Here is a 23,170-nt window from a genome sequence, read left to right as displayed (position 1 = left end):
CTATATTTCAAAATAATCAAAGGTGAAATGTTGATACTCATACTATATGTAGATGACTAATTAATTACAGGCGAAGATCATCTCATTGCAAAATGCAAACAGGAAATAGCTTCAGAGTTTGAGATGAAGGATTTAGGTCTACTCCATTATTTCCTTGGATTAGAAGTATGGCAAAAACCAGATGGTATTTATCTAAATCAAGGTAAATACACCATTGACATTCTGAAGAGATTTGGAATGATGAATTGTAAGCCAATGTCATCTCCTATGGAAACAAACCTACATAAACTAAAAGAAGCTATTGCAGATTCCAAATTTGCAGATCCAACATTATACAGACAGATTATTGGATCATTAATGTACCTAGTCAATACCAGACCTGATATATGTTATGTAGTAAATGCACTCAGCCAACACATGGTTGAACCCAAAGAAATACATTTGGTTGCAGTAAAGCATATATTGAGATATCTACAAGGTACCTTGGACTATGGATTGCATTATGAACACACTGCATTGAACCTACATGGATACTCTGATTCAAACTGGGCTGGAAGCGTGATAGACAGGAAGAGCACTTCAGGATGCTGTTTCAGCTTAGGATCAACTATGGTATCTTGGATCTGCAGAAAACACTCATCTGTAGCTGAGAGCTCCACAGAAGCTGAATATATAGCTGCATCCATGGCAGCTAAGGAAGCCGTATGGTTGAGGAAATTGATAGTAGGACTGTTTGGTGAAAGTCTGAAGCCTACTATCATTCATTGTGACAATCAGAGCTGCATTAAACTTTCAGTGAATCCAGTTTTCCATGATAGATCCAAGCACATTGAGATCCCATATCACTATGTAAGAGACATGACAGAGAGAAAGTTAATAAGACTAGAATATGTCAATACAGGAGATCAGACAGCTGACATTCTCACCAAACCCCTAGCAAGAGTGAAAATTGATCACTTCAGGAGGTACCTTGGTATGGTTAAAATGTAATTGATGTCTAAAATTATGTAAACTTCTTGGTCATATATTTGAGTATATGAAGTATGTAACCTTTCCCTCTGTTCATTCCTAAAGGATGACGATTCTTTAGTTAATGAACACTTGTATTTTAACATTGTAAGGTGACGATCTTATAAATGTTTGGAAGATCATATAAACTAAAAATAAGACAATTTGAATATCAGTAATGTGATAAGTTATAGTAGACATTATGTAAGCGGATTAATGTCAGTGCACATACTATAACAGGGATATCAAAGTGAGTATATCCTTAGTATCACAGGCTGATACTTAAAACAAGGATATCAAAGTGAGTATATCCTTAGTATCATAGGCTGATACTTAAAACAGGGATATCAAAGTGAGTATATCCTTAGAATCATAGGCTGATTCTTCACACCTAGGTGATGTAATTATCATGAGATTAGTGTGGAGCTAAATTAAGTTTTAGGTCTATACTCCTAAGACTAAGAGGGAGTGTTAAAATTAGTCTCAGTTGTAACTAATCTGGTTGTTAACGCCCAGAAATTCGATTTGATATACTTGCGATTTAATTGAGATTTATGTAAGTGAGTATTAAACTAACACATTAGTTTGTTATTGTTATGTTTGGTTAAGTAATCCCGCCGGTGTAGAAGGATCATGGCTCCACACAGGGGTCACGACTCTATGTGGAACCACGTGGTATTACATAGGATCGTGACCCCCTGTGGAGGCACGATCCAATGAAGACAAGTAATATATATCTGCCACCCTCGTTGAATAAGAAAGAACGTCAGACGATACACGTGGTGAACACAGAAGATATAATTGCTTGGTCTTCGTATCTGCAGAGGCAAACTGATAAGACATAAATAAAATCAGTTTATATTTCTTTAAATCAAATACTAACAGTATAAATTCTTTGTCTCAGAATTCTGATTGTTCTGAAAGTCATCACAGTCTATTTACATTTACAGGATTATTTCTGAATTTGTTATAATTACCTTTTTGGGTAGTTATTGCTCCCTTTGGGGTGGTTGTTGATATTTGCCTCCCATTTATGGGTATGGGCAGCCAGGTTTTTGGATGAATCTGGGCCACTTGTTTAGATTAGATCTGGGCCATTCATCCATTTTTGAAGCCTATTTAAGGGACTGGTTTTCCCTCATTTTGTAAGAAGTTCTTGGATTGTTGCTGAAGCTCTGGCGAAATTTACAGGATTTAATGCAAAGTTAAGACTGTTTCCAAATTTCCTTGTGAGTGCATGGTCTCCTTCATTAATTTAGAAATTTTTCAGTCATGTTTATTTCCTTTATATAGCATTTTCAAGCAAACATCCGACAGAATCCTCGCAATTCACAGCATTAGGGAATGGCTGATCGCCTTTCTCTCTGCATGGTTAATCTGAACCTTTCATATGCTTAGTTCGGTTATTGAATGCTCACTATGAATGTAAAAGTTCTAATGTTGTAGTTGATAACATGAAAATCCTATTTTCCTTTGAAGATTGCACTAGATTTATGCAAGTATTGTGCTTGAATAGCTGGTGATGCTTAGTCTAGTTATTTGGAGGTGTCCGTCTGTTTACTGAATCTGCTATCTTAGTTAAAATTTATATTTCATGTATCTCTCTCTCCCTATCCTTCCCTCCTTTTCCCCTTTTTTTATCAAGAGAATCCGCAGTCCCATTGAAAACAGTATCAACTCAACTGAAATCATTTGATAAGATAGATCATAAAGATTCCAGGGAACTCATCTATCAATCGCCTATCTCACCATAAGTCCCCCTTGTGTTTCTAGCATAAACACATCAAACCCTTGAGCAGTCCCGCAGTCAAGACCTGCCTTGAGATTGTCCCCTTTGATCAAACGTAAAAAAAATAGCATTAGGGACTTCCTTATCTCAAGAGAGGATAGGATACTCAACAGGTTTATTGTATTCTGCGTTGGCTGTATGGAGTTTGCAGCAATGCAATTTCAGACACGTCAACAAAGCTCCACAAAGGTCACAGGGAAAAGGGTTGTTGGTGAAAGAAGGGAGTCCAGCGAAGGCCACTCCATCCTAAGTGTCGCTTCCATTGTGCCCGATTAGAATGCAATTGGGGAGCAAGAAATGAACATTTGCATGATTGATGATGAAGTTAGAGTGCCTTTTCATCCAGTTAGGGAAGTAGTGGAAGAGGTCGTCCAAAGTCCAGATGGAGAGTAGGTTGAAGCGCCTAAAGTCTTCTTGGATGGCATACCATCAAACCCAGGAGAGGCCAATGATGAGTTTGACCGGAATACTGTAGAGCAGTCAACCATTCCGGATTGGCTGAGGGAAAGAATAAAGGCCAAGGTCCCCAAGGAGGCCTGTTTCAAAGAGGTCATTGCAGCGTTTCTGGAGAGGGTGAATGAGCCCACTATAACTAAACCACCCAAGCCCGCCAGAAAGTTTTCTCTAATTTAGAGAGACAGTGCAGGGTTCAGGACAGTCCAGATAGCCGTGCCCAAAGAAGGAAAGACTAGGGACAATGTCGCCGCGGATGACTACAAGATCACTACCATAGAGTTGGGCAAGCCCACCTAGGACCAAGAGGTCCAATATTTCGACGACTCTTGCAACGCTCTGAAGACAAGTCTAGCCCATGAAAAAGAAAAGAGGAAGAAGGTTGAAGAAGAAAACCAGTAGTGGAGAAAGTACGTTCTCCATCTTACCAAACCACTCAATCATGAGATCTCAATTACTCCGCCGCGGCCTCTTCAGCAGGGATCGATGAAGGATTATGATGATATGAAGGGCTCATACACTCAAGCAAAGGAGTGGATTTCAGACGCTTCGGCGCGTGCTGACATACTAGTAGAGAATTTAGTATTGGCACATGACTCAGCCTTTTCACTGATCAATCGTATCCAGGATCTGGCCACCAATTGAGAGGATGTGGATGAAATTCAGAATGAAATACTCCCACACCTGAAGGTTATCCGAGGCTTGTCAAAGAGAAGCCTAGTGGATGTAGGTATCATACAGGCCGGGGACAAGTACGACTTCAGCACATGGTACTATGCCTTGGTCACTCGGATTGAAGTTCTGAAGAAATCCGAGACCAAGTGCTTTGAGACAAAGGAAAGTGTTAGAGAGATCCTGGGCAAGGTATTCCATGTGGCGTCAGAGATCTGGAAGAAGGAAAGCATAAGGGAGAAACATTTGCAGACAGAAAACCTAAGAGCCAGGATCCAGTCTAGCTTCTTCAAGGATTTAGGGATGATTGACAAAGGCGATCTCTCGAAAATTGCAAATTTTCTCTTCATCGATGAAAATTTCCTTGCCCAAGCTGTTGAGTGGGAGAGCATCCTCGCCACCTGTACCGATGATGTGGACATCATCGACTTCCAGATTGGTAGTTTGCCAAGTGTCACCATGGAGAAGGTCAAGCTCATTGTGTCCAGATACGTCGAATCTCTGAAAGAGGAAAGTGGACACTCACCTCAGTGAGATTAGCAACTGCGCCACATGTCGCCCTCTTATTCATTGGAGCTAATAGTATTTTGGGAAACCCTAACTGTGCCATGGTTCTAAATATTTCTTCAACAGGAAAGATGTCTCCAATAGGTTTCTTCGTTATCTCTTGATGAATTCCTCTACTAAGTGGTGATTCTAGATGTATAGCATTGAACACCATACTATGCTGGTCCAAACTAGACGAAATATCATCATGATAAAGTGATTAACTTATGGATGAATTTCTGGTTGTCACCAACTGATGTGCAATCTAAGCTACTTATTCCATCCACTTAGCTAGACAACTCTTGGGGATCCATCAACGCTTTAGTGCTCTACATCTTTTTCCTTGAATTTCAACTTCACAGTGAACTCTCCAATAGAATGTAACCATTGCATGTAAAACACTATGTTGGTCTCTTCTCGACCCATGACATAGAAGCCCTTGCACATCTTGTGTCTACCCAATATGATGACAAGTTGTTGTGATTTTTTGGTGTAGGGAATGGTGAAGCCATCTTGTAGTATCTCATTCTTTATGTACATCCAAGGATGTCCAAGGATGGCAAACCTATTTGTAACTTTATTCTAAAAACACCACACTATGCTTAGTCAGGAAATCTTGAATATCAAAATGACATATTTTTCCTTTACCACATTCAAATATCAGGCACCTTTCTTTCTTGACAACTACGACTACCTCTATTAGACCATAGTCTATATTAGGCATTATGACTTTGGCTTTAAGTGTAGAATTTTTCTCCAAGGAGTGGCCCATGAACTTCAAGCATTGGCTTTCTACATTGGGACTTGCAACATATTCTTTATGATTCTCCATAGGATATCTTTTATTCAAATCTATAGAATGAAGAACTTATTAGAAATAAGTATATTTATCTCATGAAAGCCTTTATTCTTGTTGTGCCTCAAAATATCACATGGATACATAAACAGTTTCAAACTTTAGCCAAAGAATCAAGTTGCATGCTTCAACCTTTCACTATTTTTAGAATGCTTCCCATGATGACAAAAATCTTGTAATGATATAGTATGAAGCAAAAAGACCTGAAATATGACCATCATTTTCATACCTTGAGCTGCAATCAAAGTGCTTACCTTCTTTTTCTTAAATAGACATTATTGAGATATCCTTACTAAGTTACTACCACCGTCATTGTGAATTAAGATTTTAGGATCCATCAAAATATTCTCCTCAATCGTATCTTCACATGGCTATTCTAAAAATCAATTACACTTGGCTATGAGTAACTCTTTGGAGATTGATGGGTAGTTCATGGATTGACACATCTTTTCCATCTTGGGCTCTTTGTGTTCAACAAATAATGCTCCTTTCTCCTTGATTTCTTCAATAATTTGCCAGCGAACACACTTGCCAGACTCAATAAGTTATCTTCTTTGACAAATGATTATTACCTTCAACTTGTATGTCATAACTCTTTTGTCTCTGCCGAATGGTCTGTTTCACAAAAATGCCTTGTGGCTTGGTTTTGATTGTTCTTCTTACTTTCTGATTTCTTTCTTAGCATCTTCTTCAAGTTCTAACTTTCCCTCTTCCTTTCTCAACTTTCTTATATAGTTGAATAGACCTCTTTTTTGAGATACTTCGTTTGGAGCAACTCCAAATGTTCATCAGAGGCAATTTGCAATCTAAAATTATCAGACCACTCTTGATACTGGTCAAGGACTTTGGTGGCCTCAAATTTGTAATTCATTCTTTCTTATGTATTTAACTCTGTCTCTTGATGCTTCCAATATTGTTCTATTCTCTTATTCATTTACTCTAGGATATCCTCACTTGGATCTATAGATATTTCTCTCCAATTTCTTATTATATTGGATTAAAAGTTAGATCTAACTCCATAGGCTAGCAAGATCAAAGCTTTGATACCATTGTAATTTTTCTAATCAGACACCTTAGGAAATAGGTGAATTTTCAAACATGGGCGAAATGATGAACAAATACCAAATGTAGGTGCCAAACCTTACTGAAATGAAAATACATGTTATGATCAACAAAGTCGACTATCCTCAATACCGTTTATGAATTATGAAATCCTCAAATGCTGAAAGTAATCTATTTACTGATGTATGAAAGTTGAAAATCTGTATGAGGCCCTTGGTTGTACTTGCATATGCACCATGAATATTTTACTTAAGGCAGATTGACTATTATGATAGCAAATAGTCCTTTGAATGATAATTTAGGCAAACAACAATATCGATTTTACCAACACTTTCATTTTCAGCAGTCTAATTGGTTGTATTGAATTGTAGAAACCCTTGAAATAGGTGCCAAACATGCAATAATGGAGCTGAAATTGTATGGTGGCAGTTGGGAGGTGTGTGAACAAGTCTGAAACCCTTATCTAATGGCAGTGAATCGATGATTGCAGCTGTTTTATCAGCCAAACCTTGAAAATCAATACTTATCTGAAGGTACAATGGATGGAAACATGTTTGATGACAGATCCAAGGTTTGTAATAACCCACCTTACTTAACCCAACAAAATTTGACCACTTTTTTTTTTGTTTACTTTAATCATTTGTGTTTGATTCAATCGCATACTCTGGGCATCCATCCATTTGGATTAGGCATTCATCCATCCGGGATGAGCATCTAACCATATGGGTTAGGCATCTGTCCATACGGAACAGAAGGTTTCATCTATCCAATACGAGATAGGCATCTACCCATATGGGGTAGGCATCTATCCAATTGGGATAGGAGGTGCTCTGGCCAGAGACTTAGACTCATCGGGACCATTCAAGTCCTGAGTCACTCACTAAGTACTACACTCTTCTAATAGGAGTGCACCGAGGTCGCCATCCTTAGGAGAAATCAAAATAACATAATACAAGCTTGAACTCCGCCTCGGAATTTGGCTTAAAGCCTCGGGAAGTCAAGCGAATCCATACGGGATTCCTTCTGAGTATGCATTGAATTATTTTTCCCTTTTTATTATACTTATCTTTCAAATTAGGATTCTCCTCAATCCTTCTTCTTACCAAAACCTAGACCCCATCCACGAACGCCTGAGTACTAGGGGCAACTCCGTCCCTAGACTGCCTACATACCCGTTTCGGCATGGGATCAAGGCGTAAAGTATGTAGTTCTATTTTCTACTCTAGGGTTTGATGTAAACTGATTAGTGGGTACGCAACCCTTTCTAGGGTCAATGTCCCAGACAGTTTCTCTGCGGTTGCTACCCACGGTGGTAGCACTTAAGCAAAGGCTCAAGATGGCCGATTGCTTGTGGCCTAAAACAATTAGATCCTAATACCTATCATAAGCGTCACCCTTGACCCAATTGTCAATCGTCAACATCTCTTCAAGATTAAATCAATTTCACAAAAGCATTTCACTCAATCAACCCTAAAGGGGTTTAATATGGTTTAACTTAGCGGATGTAAAAATCATTTAAGGATTATCTTATTAAATTATAGATCCAAGGGGGATTACCCGCCCCTTGGATTTTAACTTCCAAGTGTCCCTTATTACTCCCCGACAATTTATAGGGACGATGCCACAGACATCGTCGATGTAGATTTATTAGGCGTTAAGTGCAGTAGTTCAACACGACGACATTACCCGTAAGCGTGACCCAGAGGCACTGTATATACCGAATGCTGCTAGGTTTTGGTTTTCCGACTTCCTTTATTTAGTTTTCTTAACTAAGAAGCTATGAAAAACATCATGCTTGAAAACAATTATGAATTGAACGTGCATAATTAGACATTGCAAAGCTTAACTAATTGAAATAACTACTTGATGAACCACGTGGAATAAAAACCATAACTAAATTATTTAATATTCAAAACTTGAAATATAACTTGCATAATAATGACAATTATGAAACTCGCATATTAATAATTAAACGTGTAACTTGCATGAAGATAAAGAAAATGTAACTTTGTCATCAATAAATGTAAATAATGTAAAGTAATTTGCATGATGCAAGAATAGTGTAGGTTACATGCAAGGTTAAGCAATGTTTTATTTCTACCATGAGAATAATCACTTATAGAGTCACTGGTCCCAAAAATAGCAATTAGCTTAGACATTTGGTTTGAATCATATTAATATGAATTAATTGCTAAAATGCAAACTAAGTGCCCCAATGGATCTTAAATAGATTGAATAATTCTAATTATAAGATTTGATATAATTTAATTTACAATTATAACATTTACTAAAGACAAATTAATTGTAAATTTACTAAAGATAATTTAATTATGAATTTACCTAAGTTTAATTTTATTAAACTAAGATTAAAATAAAAAAAAGAAATTAACAAATCCAATTGCCATTAATTAAATTTTGTAGTGGTTTTTAAAACCAAGTGGGAGTGGGGCCATGGGTCCCATCATCACTGCGGACTTGCGGGTACAGGCCCGCAGTGGTGAGGGGACAGCCGTGGTCCCCTCCACTCCCTCTGCCGCCACTGCCATAACAGTGACTGCAGGGGTAGTGGTGGTGCAATAACTCTGCCCGCCCCCCCTGCGTTGACCGATATTTCATGCAAAAATATTTTTTTTTCTTCGAATCACTGTGTATTAATTTATATGTATTTTTTTTCTGCATAAGTTTAATATTACAAAAATATAAATATATATATATATATATATATATATATATATATATCCAGTTTATTTAATAATCTAAGAGGAGTATGTATATATATAGATAACAATGTTATTATATATATAAAAAAATAAGAATCTATTCCACTGCGCTTGAATTTGAGGCAACAATACAACAGAGAGCTAAATCTCCTCAGAGATGTATAAATTTTGATTTCATAGAGATCGTATTCAACAATTCTATCTTATGTTGAGATAATAACATTTTTGATGAGATTTCGAGGAAATTGATATTCACAGAGAGAGTTTTTTTGAAATAAATAAATAACAAGATAATATTTACACAGGGATTTTATACAATAAATCTGAGAAGAATTCCTACTTGAAGTACTATATCACATAGTGAGATTTCTTAATACAATGATTATATGCATAGAGAAAGAAATTATTTACAGAGATAAAAGATTTTGAGTTTTTTTGAAAAAAATAAATAGAAATGTTGAAAAGCATGATTTATTTTCTTCCTTTTTTTTTTGATTCAAGATCTTCTCTAGATTTCAAAAAAAACCAAAAAAGCAGAATCTGATTTCTTTCTTTTAAATAGATTAAATAAATAATTTAACAAATAAAAGAGAAATCTACATTTGTATTTAAAAAAGAAAAGAAATTTTAATCACTGCATTTCTTTAATAAAAAAAATAGATTTCCTTTCTATCTAACAATTAAGAAATGATTTCTTTCAGAAAGCTATATTCAACTAAAGAATCTAGAAGGAGATATTTCCTTTGAAAATAAAAAGAATTTACATAAGGAATTAACAAATGCAAAGAGGGAACTTGGAGAAGCCTTTTGACGTTGAATCCTCTCCATATCTTCAAGCCTAGCCTTCCTTGATCCTTCCTTGCAAGCTTGGAACAAAATTCTTCAAAACAACCTTAACTATTCTTCCAAATGAAAATATGACTACTAAAAACAACTATTTGAAAAAAACTTTCTTCAAAGAATAACCAACTCCCTCTTTTGAATACTTGCATACAATATATAGGAAAAATCCCTTAATTCCACTATCTAGAGAAATTAATTAAGAATGAGATTCTTTTTCCAATATTGGACTCATGCAAAATTGATTGATATCCTAGTGGGGGAGTTACATGCAAGGTATTGAAGATTCCTCTAGAAGCTTCTAATTTCTCCTACAACATGTGCCATAATTGGGAATGAGAAAAAGAATAAATAAATAATGCCTATTTAAATTATATTCTCCAAGTGTGTATGTGGGTCCATTATTTATTCTTTTATAATATTCATTCAATTATTTTGAATAGCTCAACCAAAAAATATATAGAATTGTATCAAATCAAAAAGTGATAAAGGAGGGTTGTGACAAGGTTGAGGTCTCACAATATCAGCAATTAATCCAAAAACACCTTAGGTACAACCCTTGTTAGGGCTGGAAACATCAATCAAATGCTGGGTGCAGAGATTATGAGGGCTAAAAGCATTGATTTAGGTAGGAAACCTCAACAAAACAATAGATCCAAACCTTACATTAACAACAATAGAAAACCTCCCTCAAAATGATGGCTGGAAATATAAATTATAACTGATCCAATGATTGGAATATCACACAAACAACAACAATAGTCTAAAACCCTTTTAAAATTAGCAAATCTAACTCTTTACATTGTAGCAATTGAAAATCACTTAGGATCATCATTCAATCTTCAGCAATTGAGTACAATTGTGATTCCTAATTGGAATCACCTACAAAGGATAAGAGGGTTTTCATCTTTGAATCCAAATATGGAAACCAAGAGGGTTTTCATCCCCAAGATTTCCTGTACCAAAGGTTTTTGTCCTGAATGCTTCAAAGCTCCAATTTGGTAGGAAAGGAGAAAAAATGACAAAAATGGATGCTTTGACGTGAGCCCTGACCTCTTCTTTATAAGCACCAACTTTGGGCACTTTTTTATATTTTAATAGTTTTCCCTCAAAGTATTTAAAAATACTTTTTAAATTACAAGAAGACTCTTTTTGAATTACACCGTGAATAAAGTGTCGAAAGCACTTTTAAAATGTTACATAGGCCCTATAATAATATTTAAGCTATCTCCTTTGAAAACGAAGTGATCGGGCCCACTTAAAATAACATTATTATTGCTTACCTTATCCTATGAGTCATCATCAATTGGTTCTTTTTTTATTTTTGGGAATGGGGCATGATAGCTTGCTTGTAAATATCTAAACAGTGTGAAGCTATAGCCTATGGGAAATAAAATAGGCTATGGCTTTTCAATTAATTTTTATTTTTGAGAAGACAGCATGGCAGCTTACATGTAAATTTCTAAATAGTGTGAAGCATGATGCTGTTGAAGACTCTCAGGTAGGCCTTGCCAACAAGATCTCAATATAAATTGAACTTTTGCATTTTTCTGGTTCTCGTAAAGATGTATTTTATCTGGAAAGGTGTTGTAATATAATGGTTTTCATTGTAGATTTGCAACTTATTGAGAGTCCAAACGTTTTGGAACTGATTTATTTATGACTGTTTCCTAACATGTGAAATGGCATTTACTAAATGGTTTTTTCAATGGTACTCCTTTTGTGGTTGAATTTTGAAAACTGATTCTCTCTATGAGGTATTTGGAGCAAAAATTTCTTGTTGATCATGTGTGTTGTATTTTAATGCTAAATTTGTGAAAGTTTGCTCCTCTAGTGAAAGTCAAAGGTTTATTTGTCATGACTATGGCCTTGCAATTTTTTCTGAGCTATATTCTTCAATGTTGTAAAATAATTGATGACAATTTGATTTCCTTATTTAGCATGTTGGAGCTGGTTGATGTTGGTGCCCCAGAATCATTGTTGGCTCCTTTTCGCCAAACAGTTTTGCAAGTAGAAGGAGTCAAGGTACACTTTTCAAGATCATTTGTCCATTTTTTAAGTAGTTCCTCCCATTACATAAGGGTGGTCAAAAAATAGGTATTATTATGATAGTATGCAAATGATTGCAATTTGTGACTATTCCAAAACTTGTATTGAAGTCCCTTAAGAAGAGGTTACTACATGAGAACTCACAAAAGTGAAAGTACTTGAAAAGAAAAGTTATGTTAATCCCCATAATTAATGAAGGAATACAATAGAAAGCAAAATTAAATCAACTGCAAAAGAGAGCAAATCAGTAAATATAATAACATTGTGGATATAATAGTAGGGAGTTGCATTGTTACTTTTGGCTACTATTTTTGAAATTGTTATACTTATGACTATGAGCATAATTGAATCACCTAACAGAAATTGAGATATATTCTTTACATCCTTTAATCATCTTGTAATGTCCCAAATTTTAGTAATATTGAATTGTGAACTTTTAGCCAATTTCCAATTCTTCCAAAGGCTACTTGGTGTATTGGGAAGAACTCCAAACTTATTGCAGTACTCAAGGGTGGTCATCAATTGTTTTGGTTTATGGCAATGAGCTCTATTGGCCTTAATGAATCTAATGATGCTCTCCAAACTTCTTGGAGTAGTATTCAATTTTTAGTAAGTCACCCAATTGACTCGGATCATCATCCCAAGTTTTCAGAGTTATGTTGGTATGTTCAGAGTTTGTTTCTGATGCAGTTTCGATGCTTTCCAGAACTTGGGTGAGTCATTGATTAATATGTCACTAATGTTGTCTAATGTTGAGTAATAATAAAAAGACAACTTAGTGTAATAGCTCATTGGAAATGTGATTAAGAGTTTTAAAAGTTGGATGTGTAGATAAGGGGGCTTTGCACATGAAATGTATTATTATTTCAAAATGGTCTTTGTGAGGGAAATTAAGTGACTATATATTTTTAAATTGTATAATTCCTTCCAAAAAACAATACAAGGAAGTGTTGAGGCACATTTTGTTGGTAGACTTGTGAATGATATTGTTATGCTACTGAAATGAGCCTGAGTTCTTCCAAAGTTTTTTGTGGACGAAAAATCTCTTGATGCTGCTGCTTTTGGTGACAAGTCCCCCTAAGCTGCTTAGAGTTGTTTCATACAGGAATCACCATTGAGCTGCAAAGGGAAGTTCTAGATTTGGTTACAATCATGGAATAATTTGATGTGGTTTGGATCACTAATGTTTTTGATGTTGTTTGGGAGAGATTTGTTGAAGTTTTGAAGGGTGATTTGGAGATGTTTTGCTACTGCTGGGCTGTACCATTTTGAGAGGAGGCCGTACATATGCTTGTTGGTGATGTTTGGGTTCCATATTCACTATATTTTCAGTCCATACAATTTGATGAGAGGTGATTTCTGTTGTGTGTGTGTTGTACCATTTGGTACATGTACGATCTTGAGCTGGGTGTGAGGATCCTACGGCAGGCTACTTGGGTTTTGGTGGCTTTTTCTTCTTGTTTGGGATTGCCCTATCTCCATTTGAGGGTTTCATAGTTCATTGGGGTGGAGAAATGTTCTTGTGTGGAGTTATCATGATTATAGGAGGCCATACATGAAATAAACATTGAAGTATATGTTTGTGTATTTCTTTTCTTATACTTTAAGTTATATTTTATGTACATTATCAAGATGTCTGACATGTGTTTCAGATCTTTAAGAGTTACAATGCAAAATCTAGTTTCAGAGGAAGTTATAAGTTTTCAGACTTGGACAAATTTCAATAATCAGCAGTCTTCAATGTGTGTTCACTGTTCAGTTCTGCTATTATAGTTTGATATATCTTTTTAGTATTCATGTTTGGGTAAGTTTTAAAGTCATTTTGGAGTGCTAGAAGTGAAGTTGCAGCTTGAGTGTGTTTTAGTGAGATTTCCAAGTATCATCCTTGTTGCCCAGATCTGTAGCACTGTGTTTTTAGTGTATTTTCAGACCTGCAACAGCCTTCTGATTGATCCAATTAAGGTATCAGATTGTCATTTTACAGATGAGTTGTTGGGTACATCTTATTTGTCACCATTGTGGAGTGCTACAACAATTCCAATTTTTATCAGCATTTGTCATCAGTAGCTAATCCTCTTATTTTGATGTACACAATGCATATTTGCTAATCTCTAATGCTTCATAAGGTTGCGCTCGTCAAAAGCTATCATGTCTATGCACTTTATTTTGCAAGCACTGGCTGGTAGTACTGTCAGTGGGTTTAAATATTTTATTACTGATGTACTTACTCCATTAAACAAGTGGTTGAGTCATATTAAGATTCACACTGGATAAGTGGATGTGCCCATAAGATTTCCCATTGAATAAGAGGATGTGCCCCTAAATTTCCAACTAACTTGAGTGGAAGATGCTTATTTACATTTCTTGTAATGCTGCAATGTCCACATTCGATTCCTAAGCAAGTCGATCAAGGACAATGCCTTCGGTCCAATGCATGTCAAATCATGGGCTTTACACAAACCAAATAGTCAAGATTAAGCTATCGCTGTCCAAGGAAAAACAGATTGATCAAAGGCATGTCGATGTCTCATGCACTAAGTAAACCTATCGCTGACTAAGACGAGAGTAAACAGTTCGATTGAAGGAAGATTAATTCCTTAACAATATTGCTAAGAGTAAGATATTAAAGAAGAGCAATCAGATCGATCACAAAGGTGATTATTTAATTTAATGATATTGTCAATAAACAAAGGCTAAATCAGATTAAGGGTATGATTAGTTAAGTTGTCGAAAGAGACATGGTTGAGGAGATACAAATCTCCTCACATCATGACCACTCGAAAAGCTATTAGAGGAGGTTCATGGTTCATCCAAGAGACATATTGAAGACTAATAGCTCTTAATTATTCTACCTCAGATCCAATCTCAAGGAGCCATGATCTGCATAGTACTTGGAAGGTTCCTTACCACCAATTACATGGCTTTGGACGCATGATTAAAGAGTAAATCAAACAGGAACAGCGTCAAGTGAATCACATGATTAAAGAGCAATAAGACTGGAAGAGCGATCAGTTTCAGGATCCCATTCTTTCAGAGATTTATACGCATGATCATAAGGAGTGAGTCAGAAATAGTGATCAGATCATTACTAGGATTGAGTCCTCTATATTTCCACATATAGTGAATTCTGCAATCATTTCATTGTATAATTACCTTGTAGATCCGCTATCAGACATATCCATAATAAGTCGGAATTAATTCATTTATACATGTCAAGACAATAATCCTTATTAGATGTATGCTTTGATGAATAGTATATGAGAAATTGTTCACCCATTCAAGAAGGATCATTGCTTGATAGAAATTGTATGAATTGCTCTTATTGTTTCATTTAAGTTCTGGGTCCAATAATCATCTTTGCCTCTTGATAGCATTACTTAACCTATAATAGACAAAAATCATTAGAAATCCCAAAAGGGACATTACAAATGCATATGCACCCTATTGAATAAGTGGTATTTCCTGGCTTCCCACCCGGTGCTTTCCTTCAGCACTACATTTCAGTTGATTGTAATTTGAAATATTGTATACTGCATAAGATCAAAATTCTAATGTGCAAAGTGTAATATCAACATACAACAACACAAGCTGACAGGAGCTTGGCTTTGATAGCATTGTAAGAACCCTTACTAGGAATTCCTCACCAAACTCAAATTTCAGAATTGTTAATGCAAGTATTCATTAAACAATTCACCAGCAGTGATATTTTGACACAATTACATTATCAGTCATCTCCAAACTGATTTTTGTTTTACATGCCAATGATAATAACATTTTTGCTCCAATTATTTTCGGAATAATATATGGAACAAAAATTTGACTAACAAATGTATAGGTTGCTGAAGCTAACTGATAAATACAAAAATTTCATAGTCCCATTCAAATAAACAGAAGTATTATTAATTGAATTGCTGACCTCGTTAAAACAGTCTAAGCATCAAGCACACAATAGTCAACACATATTCTAAACAACCTTGGAGTTGTATGACTTCTTGGCATGGTATGACACTCATAACAAGTATGACTCCCTCCATGTCAGTTGGGACCAGAGAACGAGATCCGCAGACTAGACGAGTTGCGAGTCCAATTAAGTGTGGCGTGTCCTAGGGGTCAGACTAAGACTCGATTGAGTCTAGTCGAGACTCACTGAGTTTGACGGACTTGCTAGACTTGCCCAGTTTAGGGGAGTCCCGTCACTTGGACTTGGCCGGCGTCAACCAATTGTTATAAAGCTCGGCCTTTTTTTAACTCTCAAAATTTAAATGCTTTTTTGGTTTATGACATGCCCTCGAAGTATACAAGAAATATAACATTTGACTCCCCATCCTTGTCTTGAAGTCAATCTCATTCTCTTCATCAAATAACATACATGAAATAAAACATTTTAGTATAATTTCATGTATATATTGGCAAGATGTTTGAGAGTGGTTTCATATCTCTAGGAGTTTAATTGCAAATTCTAGGTTTTAGAAGATCTTATAAATTTTCAGACAGTCAAATTTCAGTAATTAGCAGGCTCCTATCAGCATTCTCTCACCTCTTTGTCTCACTCTCTTTATCTCCCTCGAACTCTAGACCTATTTCTCTCCCTATCACTCTTCCTCTATCCCTTCTCTCTACTTCTCTCTACCTCACTCTCTCCTCTCTCCCCCAAGATCTAGATCTATCTCGCTACCTCTCTCTCTCTTTCACCTTCGAACTCCCACGAGTAGTGCTGCCCTCAACCTCGTTTTGGTGATGCCCCAAACGCTCATCAAACTATAAGTCTAAACAAGCAATAGGCCAATGACGGATTGTGATCATATAACTCTACATAATACATATCCCTTGTTCCAAATCTCTGCATATTCATAGTTAAAAATATTATTATGTCTACTACATCATCCAGGACCTACCTTAGACGCTTTCATATGAAGGATCCAGGCTCCTCTGAGCCATAGACTTCTAGTTATTGTTTTGATATTTTTTTGGAACATTTGATGTCATGAATTTCATATTCCATGAGTTTGGTAAACATTTGACAATATTTATGTATCTAAGCGTGCTATTTCCTTTAGCTAAAATTTGCGTTTATACTTATGTGATCGATGTATACTTGTGTACGTGATCAAATTAACTTCTATTTGATGATATTATTGTGTCTTTAAGGTTTGTTTAATAAAGGGTGCATGAAAAAAGCTTAAACCTTTTTTCAAAGATTTGACTTCTTTCTACTAGTTGAAAAATAGTATGACACCCTTGTTGTATGGCCGGGTTAAAAAATCAGCAATAAATTTTATTATTTTTGATTCATTTATTTTGTGAATACAATATTTAATATTATTCATACCCTTTTCTTTGTATATTCCACAAAGTATCTTAATGCTCAAAATTTTGGAAAGAAAACCAATTGCTCCAAATGTGAACTTTGAACGAGCCCACCTTTGCAATTAGCTAGGGAGGAATCTTGCATCACTGAAGCCAATCTTCTCTTGAGGGTTTTCATCCTAAGGTAGGAGGAAAATCTGCTCAACTCAATAATTGGGGTTTCAACCAAATATCAAAAAGCTTAGAATGCCAATGAATCACTTCAACCCCTTTTTATAATTCTTGGTGCAACTTTCTAGAAAAGTTTATTTAAAAAACACTTTTAATAGTAATTCATCTTTTCCTCCACAAAGTGCCTTTATATTATTTTTAAAATTTTTTGGCTAGGTAAAGTTACTTTATTAAAATAAAACATTCAGCTTATAAATATAATGAATTAAATATGAGTTCTTGGAAAACATTAAATTTGGACAGCTTAATTTAATTAATTAATTTATTCTTTTTCCCCAAACCTTTCCTAAAATGGGAACATTACATTTCCACATAATGTTGTGAGATTGAATTTAGTAGTGGATGAGAATAACATTTTATGATTGTCATTGAACTAGTTAATCGAGGCTTAATTTCAATGTAAGATATAATCTTACTCTTCCAAGACAAAATAGTACTTATTAATATGGTTGATTTTTCCAAGGATTACAATTACACAACATTGGAATTTGACATAGGTTATATTGCTCTTAAAAGACTTCTCATTCTTTTTATATCAATATGGACGAAAAAAATAGTCCATCCTCTTTTGCAAAGGCACAATTACATTAAGTTGGACAAAAAGTCCAAGGCAAAAGGTAAGATAAACTAGGTGCATTTACTACTATTAAATCTAATAAACAGTGTGATGATGTTGATGAAATATGATGGAAGTTACATTAGCAATGGCACCAATAAATATGTTACAGCATACATAGTATATAAGTAAATTAAGTAACATGTTGAAAAATCAAAGTCATTGATTCTAGATAATATACAATTATAATTGGAATTTTTAATAAATTTATTTGGAGATATGGATTGAAATTCCATGACATTAAGACCTAAACAAATTGACAATAGAATGCCATTTAGTAATGTTGAAAACTAGTAGTTGTAACACTAAAATGCAATGTATTAACACAGTCCTCTAAATTTCTCTGGTGTAAAGAACCTACTTATAATGGGTGGTTGTCACATTAAGAAGTTATTCGGGGAGAAAACCTGTATATGATAAATTACCATTACTGTATGTTTAATGGGATGACTATTTATTTTTTCCTTGAAGAAACATGGCAAGTTCTACATTCTTATGTTTAAGAAAATCCCGTATTATCTTGTTGATAAAGATCATCAAATCATTTTCTTTTTTTAGTATTGTCACATCACTTTAGCTATGTTATATGGAGTTGACTTATTATTGAGTGAATTATTAGAAATAAGGAATAACAAATCGAAGTTTGTCTTGTCGTTCAAATTGACTAGATTCTAGGAATAATTTCAAGTCTCTTAAAATGAAGTATGCACTTAAGAAATGTAATAATACAATATGATTAAACAAGTTGTTATTTATTTAAACCCTAAATCTATCATATAAAAAGACCACTCCTACCATGTAATAAGTTTAATTTAGCTAACCATATCTTGACTAGATATTACCTATACAATGGGTATTCCATCTAGATTTCTACAAAATACTATATGATCATTGGAAAATAACAAATTTGCCTAAAAAATATACTAAAGCTATGATTGCCAAGAATAAAAGCATTTAATTATTGTGTTATTGACTGTATTGTGATCCTATTAATAGGATACTTCAAGCTGTCATCAAAATATGGTGTAGGTGCTATCACATGGGTGGAGTAACACTTAACAAAAACCTTTTATGACTCTTTGATATAGAGAGCAAATAGAAAAATAGTTGCAAAAGAATCAATGTTGTTTAGGAGATTATTGGAAGAGTCTCGTCTAAGTACTAATATATGTCTCACCTTATTGTATGATAACTAGAATTGATTTAGTCTTGCCAAAGACTCTTGTTCAAACATCTAGAAATAAAGCACATTAAGGTTCATGAGCACTTCATTCAAGGAAAAGTTTTTTCCATCATAAAATTACTCTACATTTCTATTACATTGATTATTAGGTGATAGATATGCTGCCATCAAGAATAATTGGGTTGAAATCCAAATAATCACAAATAAACCCTATACAATGCAATACCAAACCTTTGTGTAGTACTGATTTATCCATATTTAGATAAATGCTTGGCTTTAAGAAGTTGCCACTGAGCGGAAGTGTGCATGGCTATGGAACCTCCTACTAGCTAACTTTGCATGTAAGATCTATGGACACTTGTAAGACCTATGAGCCATAGTTCACAAACTCTACGAGTAATCTCTATGCTTCTGAGTACTCTCTAGTTTGTTTGTTGTGCAAGCTTTTACATGTTTAACTCATGAGTTGTTACAAACAAAGGAAAAACATGGGTAAAAACATCAACATGGGTAAAACATTGGTTAGAACACGTTTTTCATGCTTTGCTTCGCTATAAACCCATTCATTTTCTTTTTCGCAATGTCATTTTTTTATTTAATACATTTTGTAATTGAATTTTGCAAAAAAAGAAATTAATTTTGAGTACTTTCTAAGTTGTCAAGTTATTGTTGAGTCAAAAGTTTTGGGCTTGTTGAGTACTCTTTGAGTCCAAGTGTGTGAAATTTGCTATTAGCATTAAATATGTTGTCCTCATTTTTGTTTTAAAAAATGAAGGACCATTACATGAAATTTTTGTGAAAAAATAAAAATTTTACTCTGGCACGCTTCTCGAGGAATAATTTCGACTAATCCTTGGACTGGATTAATCCTCAGCCCATCCTCGAACCACGTTTCGAATTTCATCGCATTCTGGATTCGTTTGCTATGTCTTTCCTTCAATTTCGGGTTTTTTCTCCTTGATTGTAGGCGGGAAATTTCTCTTGAATTGCAAGTTTTAATGATTTCCATTGTTTTGGTCTTTGTAGGGAAATTTTTGGCTAATTACAAGTGCACTTTATTGAAAAATAAGAAGTTGTAATTTGCTTTTTATTTCCCCCTTGATGCTTTTTGGCTTTTTAAGTTAAAATAGGGTTTTTTTGGATAAGTTACAAGTAAACTTGTAATTCTTTTCTAAAACCCCTACTTTAATGTCTTTTGCTTGTAGTAGGGATTTTAAACCTCTATTACATATGTGCAAGTTATTAAAACTTGTTGTAGGGATTTTATTTTCCCTTTACAAGTAATTTGTAACTTGCACATCTCTCTCCAAAACCCGATTTTGCCTAGAATTGAAATAAAGTGACATTTTAAACTTGCTATTTTGCCCAAAAAACCCGAGTTTCTCCATAAAGTGCAAATTGGGGAATTTTAAACTTGTAATTGCATTTTTAAAACCCGATTTTGCCTTGTTGATGGAAAAAGTGAAATTTTAAACTTGCAATTAGATTTTTAAAACCCAATTTTGCCTTGTTGAGAGAAAAGTAACATTTTAAACTTGTTGTTTGCTCTCAAAAACCCGATTTTCCTTATTGCATGCAATTTTAAACTTGTTGTTCTTTCCCAAAAACCTGACCAGCAATATTGGAGGATTTTGTTGAAGATTTCCAATGATTTTTGTGGAGAAATTCAGGGAGGAAGGCGTTTTGGATTCCTTTCTATTTTCATGCATTTTCCAACTCTCTTCATGCCATTTGGAAGACATTATCGCTGGTTTTATGGGGTTTTAATAGCAAAAACTTTTTTGAAAAATACCACGATTTGCCTCATTCAAGTGCCACGAATCTTGTCTTTCCTAAATCGTTTTGGCTTGTCTTGCCTAGGCGTGGAGGTTGGGTGCTTTACTTGACCGATTCTTCATGCTTTTAATGGGCATTTTGATACATATGGCATTTTTTCAAAAACGTGGCTAGGGTTTGAATCTTCTTCTTTTTTCTATAAAAGATTCTTTCTCTTCATGATAGTTGTTAGTTTTGTTTTGCTCTTTCATAAAATCGGTTTTTGTGAGAGAGATTTTCCCCTTTGATAGCAATTTGTGAATTGCATTGTTCTTCCCCATTTTCCCTCTTTACTTGTATTCAGGATTTTAAATCCCGATTACAAGTAGGATGAAAATAATTGATCTTCCCCTTTGGCTGGAATATTTTAATCATCTTTTGGTGAAACTCCAAGTTTCTAAACTGGAAAATATTCATCCTTTCAAAATCGGGTTTTAAAACTTGATTACAAGTAAAAGTTCTTCCCATTTTTCATGTGATCAACATGGAAAAGTTCTTCAAAAATCCATTCATAACCATCCGCACTTGTTGTTTTTGGTCATAAGCTTCATTTCTCTCATATCAAGATCCCTATTCCCACCATTTCATCCACTCATTTCACACCTTCATTCATTTTCCCCATTTAAAGTCTACTTGCAGTTAGCCATCCAGAACCCGAAATTGGTCCAAAATGCACTCAAAAGACACTTGAAAATGAGTTCTAAAGGTCCAATTACAAGTGCAAACTTGTAGTTACCCATTACACATATGAAGTTGCATGTTTGTTCTCCACAATTGCAAGTTAATGCTCTTGTTTTTCCCACACATGTAATGCAACTTCCAAAACCCGAAATTCACTTGTGAGCCCATTTTTGCATCAATTTATCCCTTCCCTTGTTAGTTCGGTTTGCACACACGATCTACCAAATCAATGGATTAAGGCATGGGCCTTATTTTGCAAGAAGATTTCAAGAATGAAGGATGGTACAAAGAAGAGATACAACAACAATTCATGGTTGAGAGCATAGAATGCTTTCAAGACAAAGATGGTCATGACATGAAAAGAGGAAGGCAACCCTTTCCCTCCTGAAAAGATAGTACTACCCCAAGCAAGAAGACAAGGATGCAAGTTCCCGTTCCGCTTCAAGATGTCTTTACTAATCCAGAATACTTCAAGTTCTAGCATCCTAAAGCGACATGAAGATCATCACAGACAAAGGATGATGCAATTAGAGTCGTGTCTTTAGACACATGGAATAGTTTTAGTTATGCATTTGTAATTTTGTTTTGACAAGTTACATGTAAAAAATAACTTTGTAATTGCAAGTTAACTCATCACTTGCACTTTTGTAATTACATGTGAAGCAACTACAAGTTGTGTTCAATTAGGACTGTAGTTGGAATAAGTCATAGTTAGTTATTGAATAAATCTTGGTGGTTGAGAGAATCTCTCAAGTTAGTTAGGATCCTCCCACCTTTTTCTCAAGGCTCCTCTTCTATAAATACTTGAGGGGTCTATTGTAATCATTATCTTTTGGAAAGCAAGCAAAAACTTTGCCAAATTTACAGCAAAGAAGTCAGCTTTCATGTGTGAATTCAAGAATTGAAAGGAATAGAAGGAAATTGCTCAAGCTTTGAGTCTTTGTGCTACATACTTGAGTTTGTGTTCTATATTATCTTTCTTGCATGTGTTTCTTAAAGAGCTTAATCACATCTGATTTGCAGTCTTTGTACTGCAAGTAGTTGAGGTTAATATAGATTAAAATAAATATTTTGTTGAGAGACGTTGTAAGTCTTTGTGCTTTCACTTGTTCTTGGGAAAATTTAGGAATAGATTTTGTGAGAATTAGCTGTGAGTCTTTGAGCTTATACTACTTCCCATTGTTTTAAGTAGAAAAGAATAAGATATTCTAGTCTTTGAGCTGTTATAATTTGTTCTTTATAGCATTAGTATAGAAAAGGGTAGATAGGACTTCACATAATCAAGTCTTTGAGCATGATATTGCTGTCCCGTCCCGAAGGAAGTGACGGAAGTCTTTGCACT

At 34.9% G+C, this 23,170-nt stretch overlaps 1 protein-coding gene across 1 annotated transcript in view; it reads left to right on the top strand.

Annotated features, from left to right (window-relative positions):
* The window catches only part of LOC131071659 (metal tolerance protein 2), a 329,214-nt gene that overhangs the window by 253,094 nt on the left and 52,950 nt on the right, over positions 1-23,170 (top strand). The window contains exon 7 of the mRNA XM_058007584.2: positions 11,887-11,971. Within this exon, the coding sequence (XP_057863567.2) occupies positions 11,887-11,971 (85 nt within the window). The remainder of the gene's footprint in view (positions 1-11,886; positions 11,972-23,170) is intronic.

The sequence above is a fragment of the Cryptomeria japonica genome, chromosome 9, assembly GCF_030272615.1.
Source record: "Cryptomeria japonica chromosome 9, Sugi_1.0, whole genome shotgun sequence".
NCBI classification, from domain to species: Eukaryota; Viridiplantae; Streptophyta; class Pinopsida; order Cupressales; family Cupressaceae; genus Cryptomeria; species Cryptomeria japonica.
This window is presented reverse-complemented; position numbering and strand designations above follow the sequence as displayed.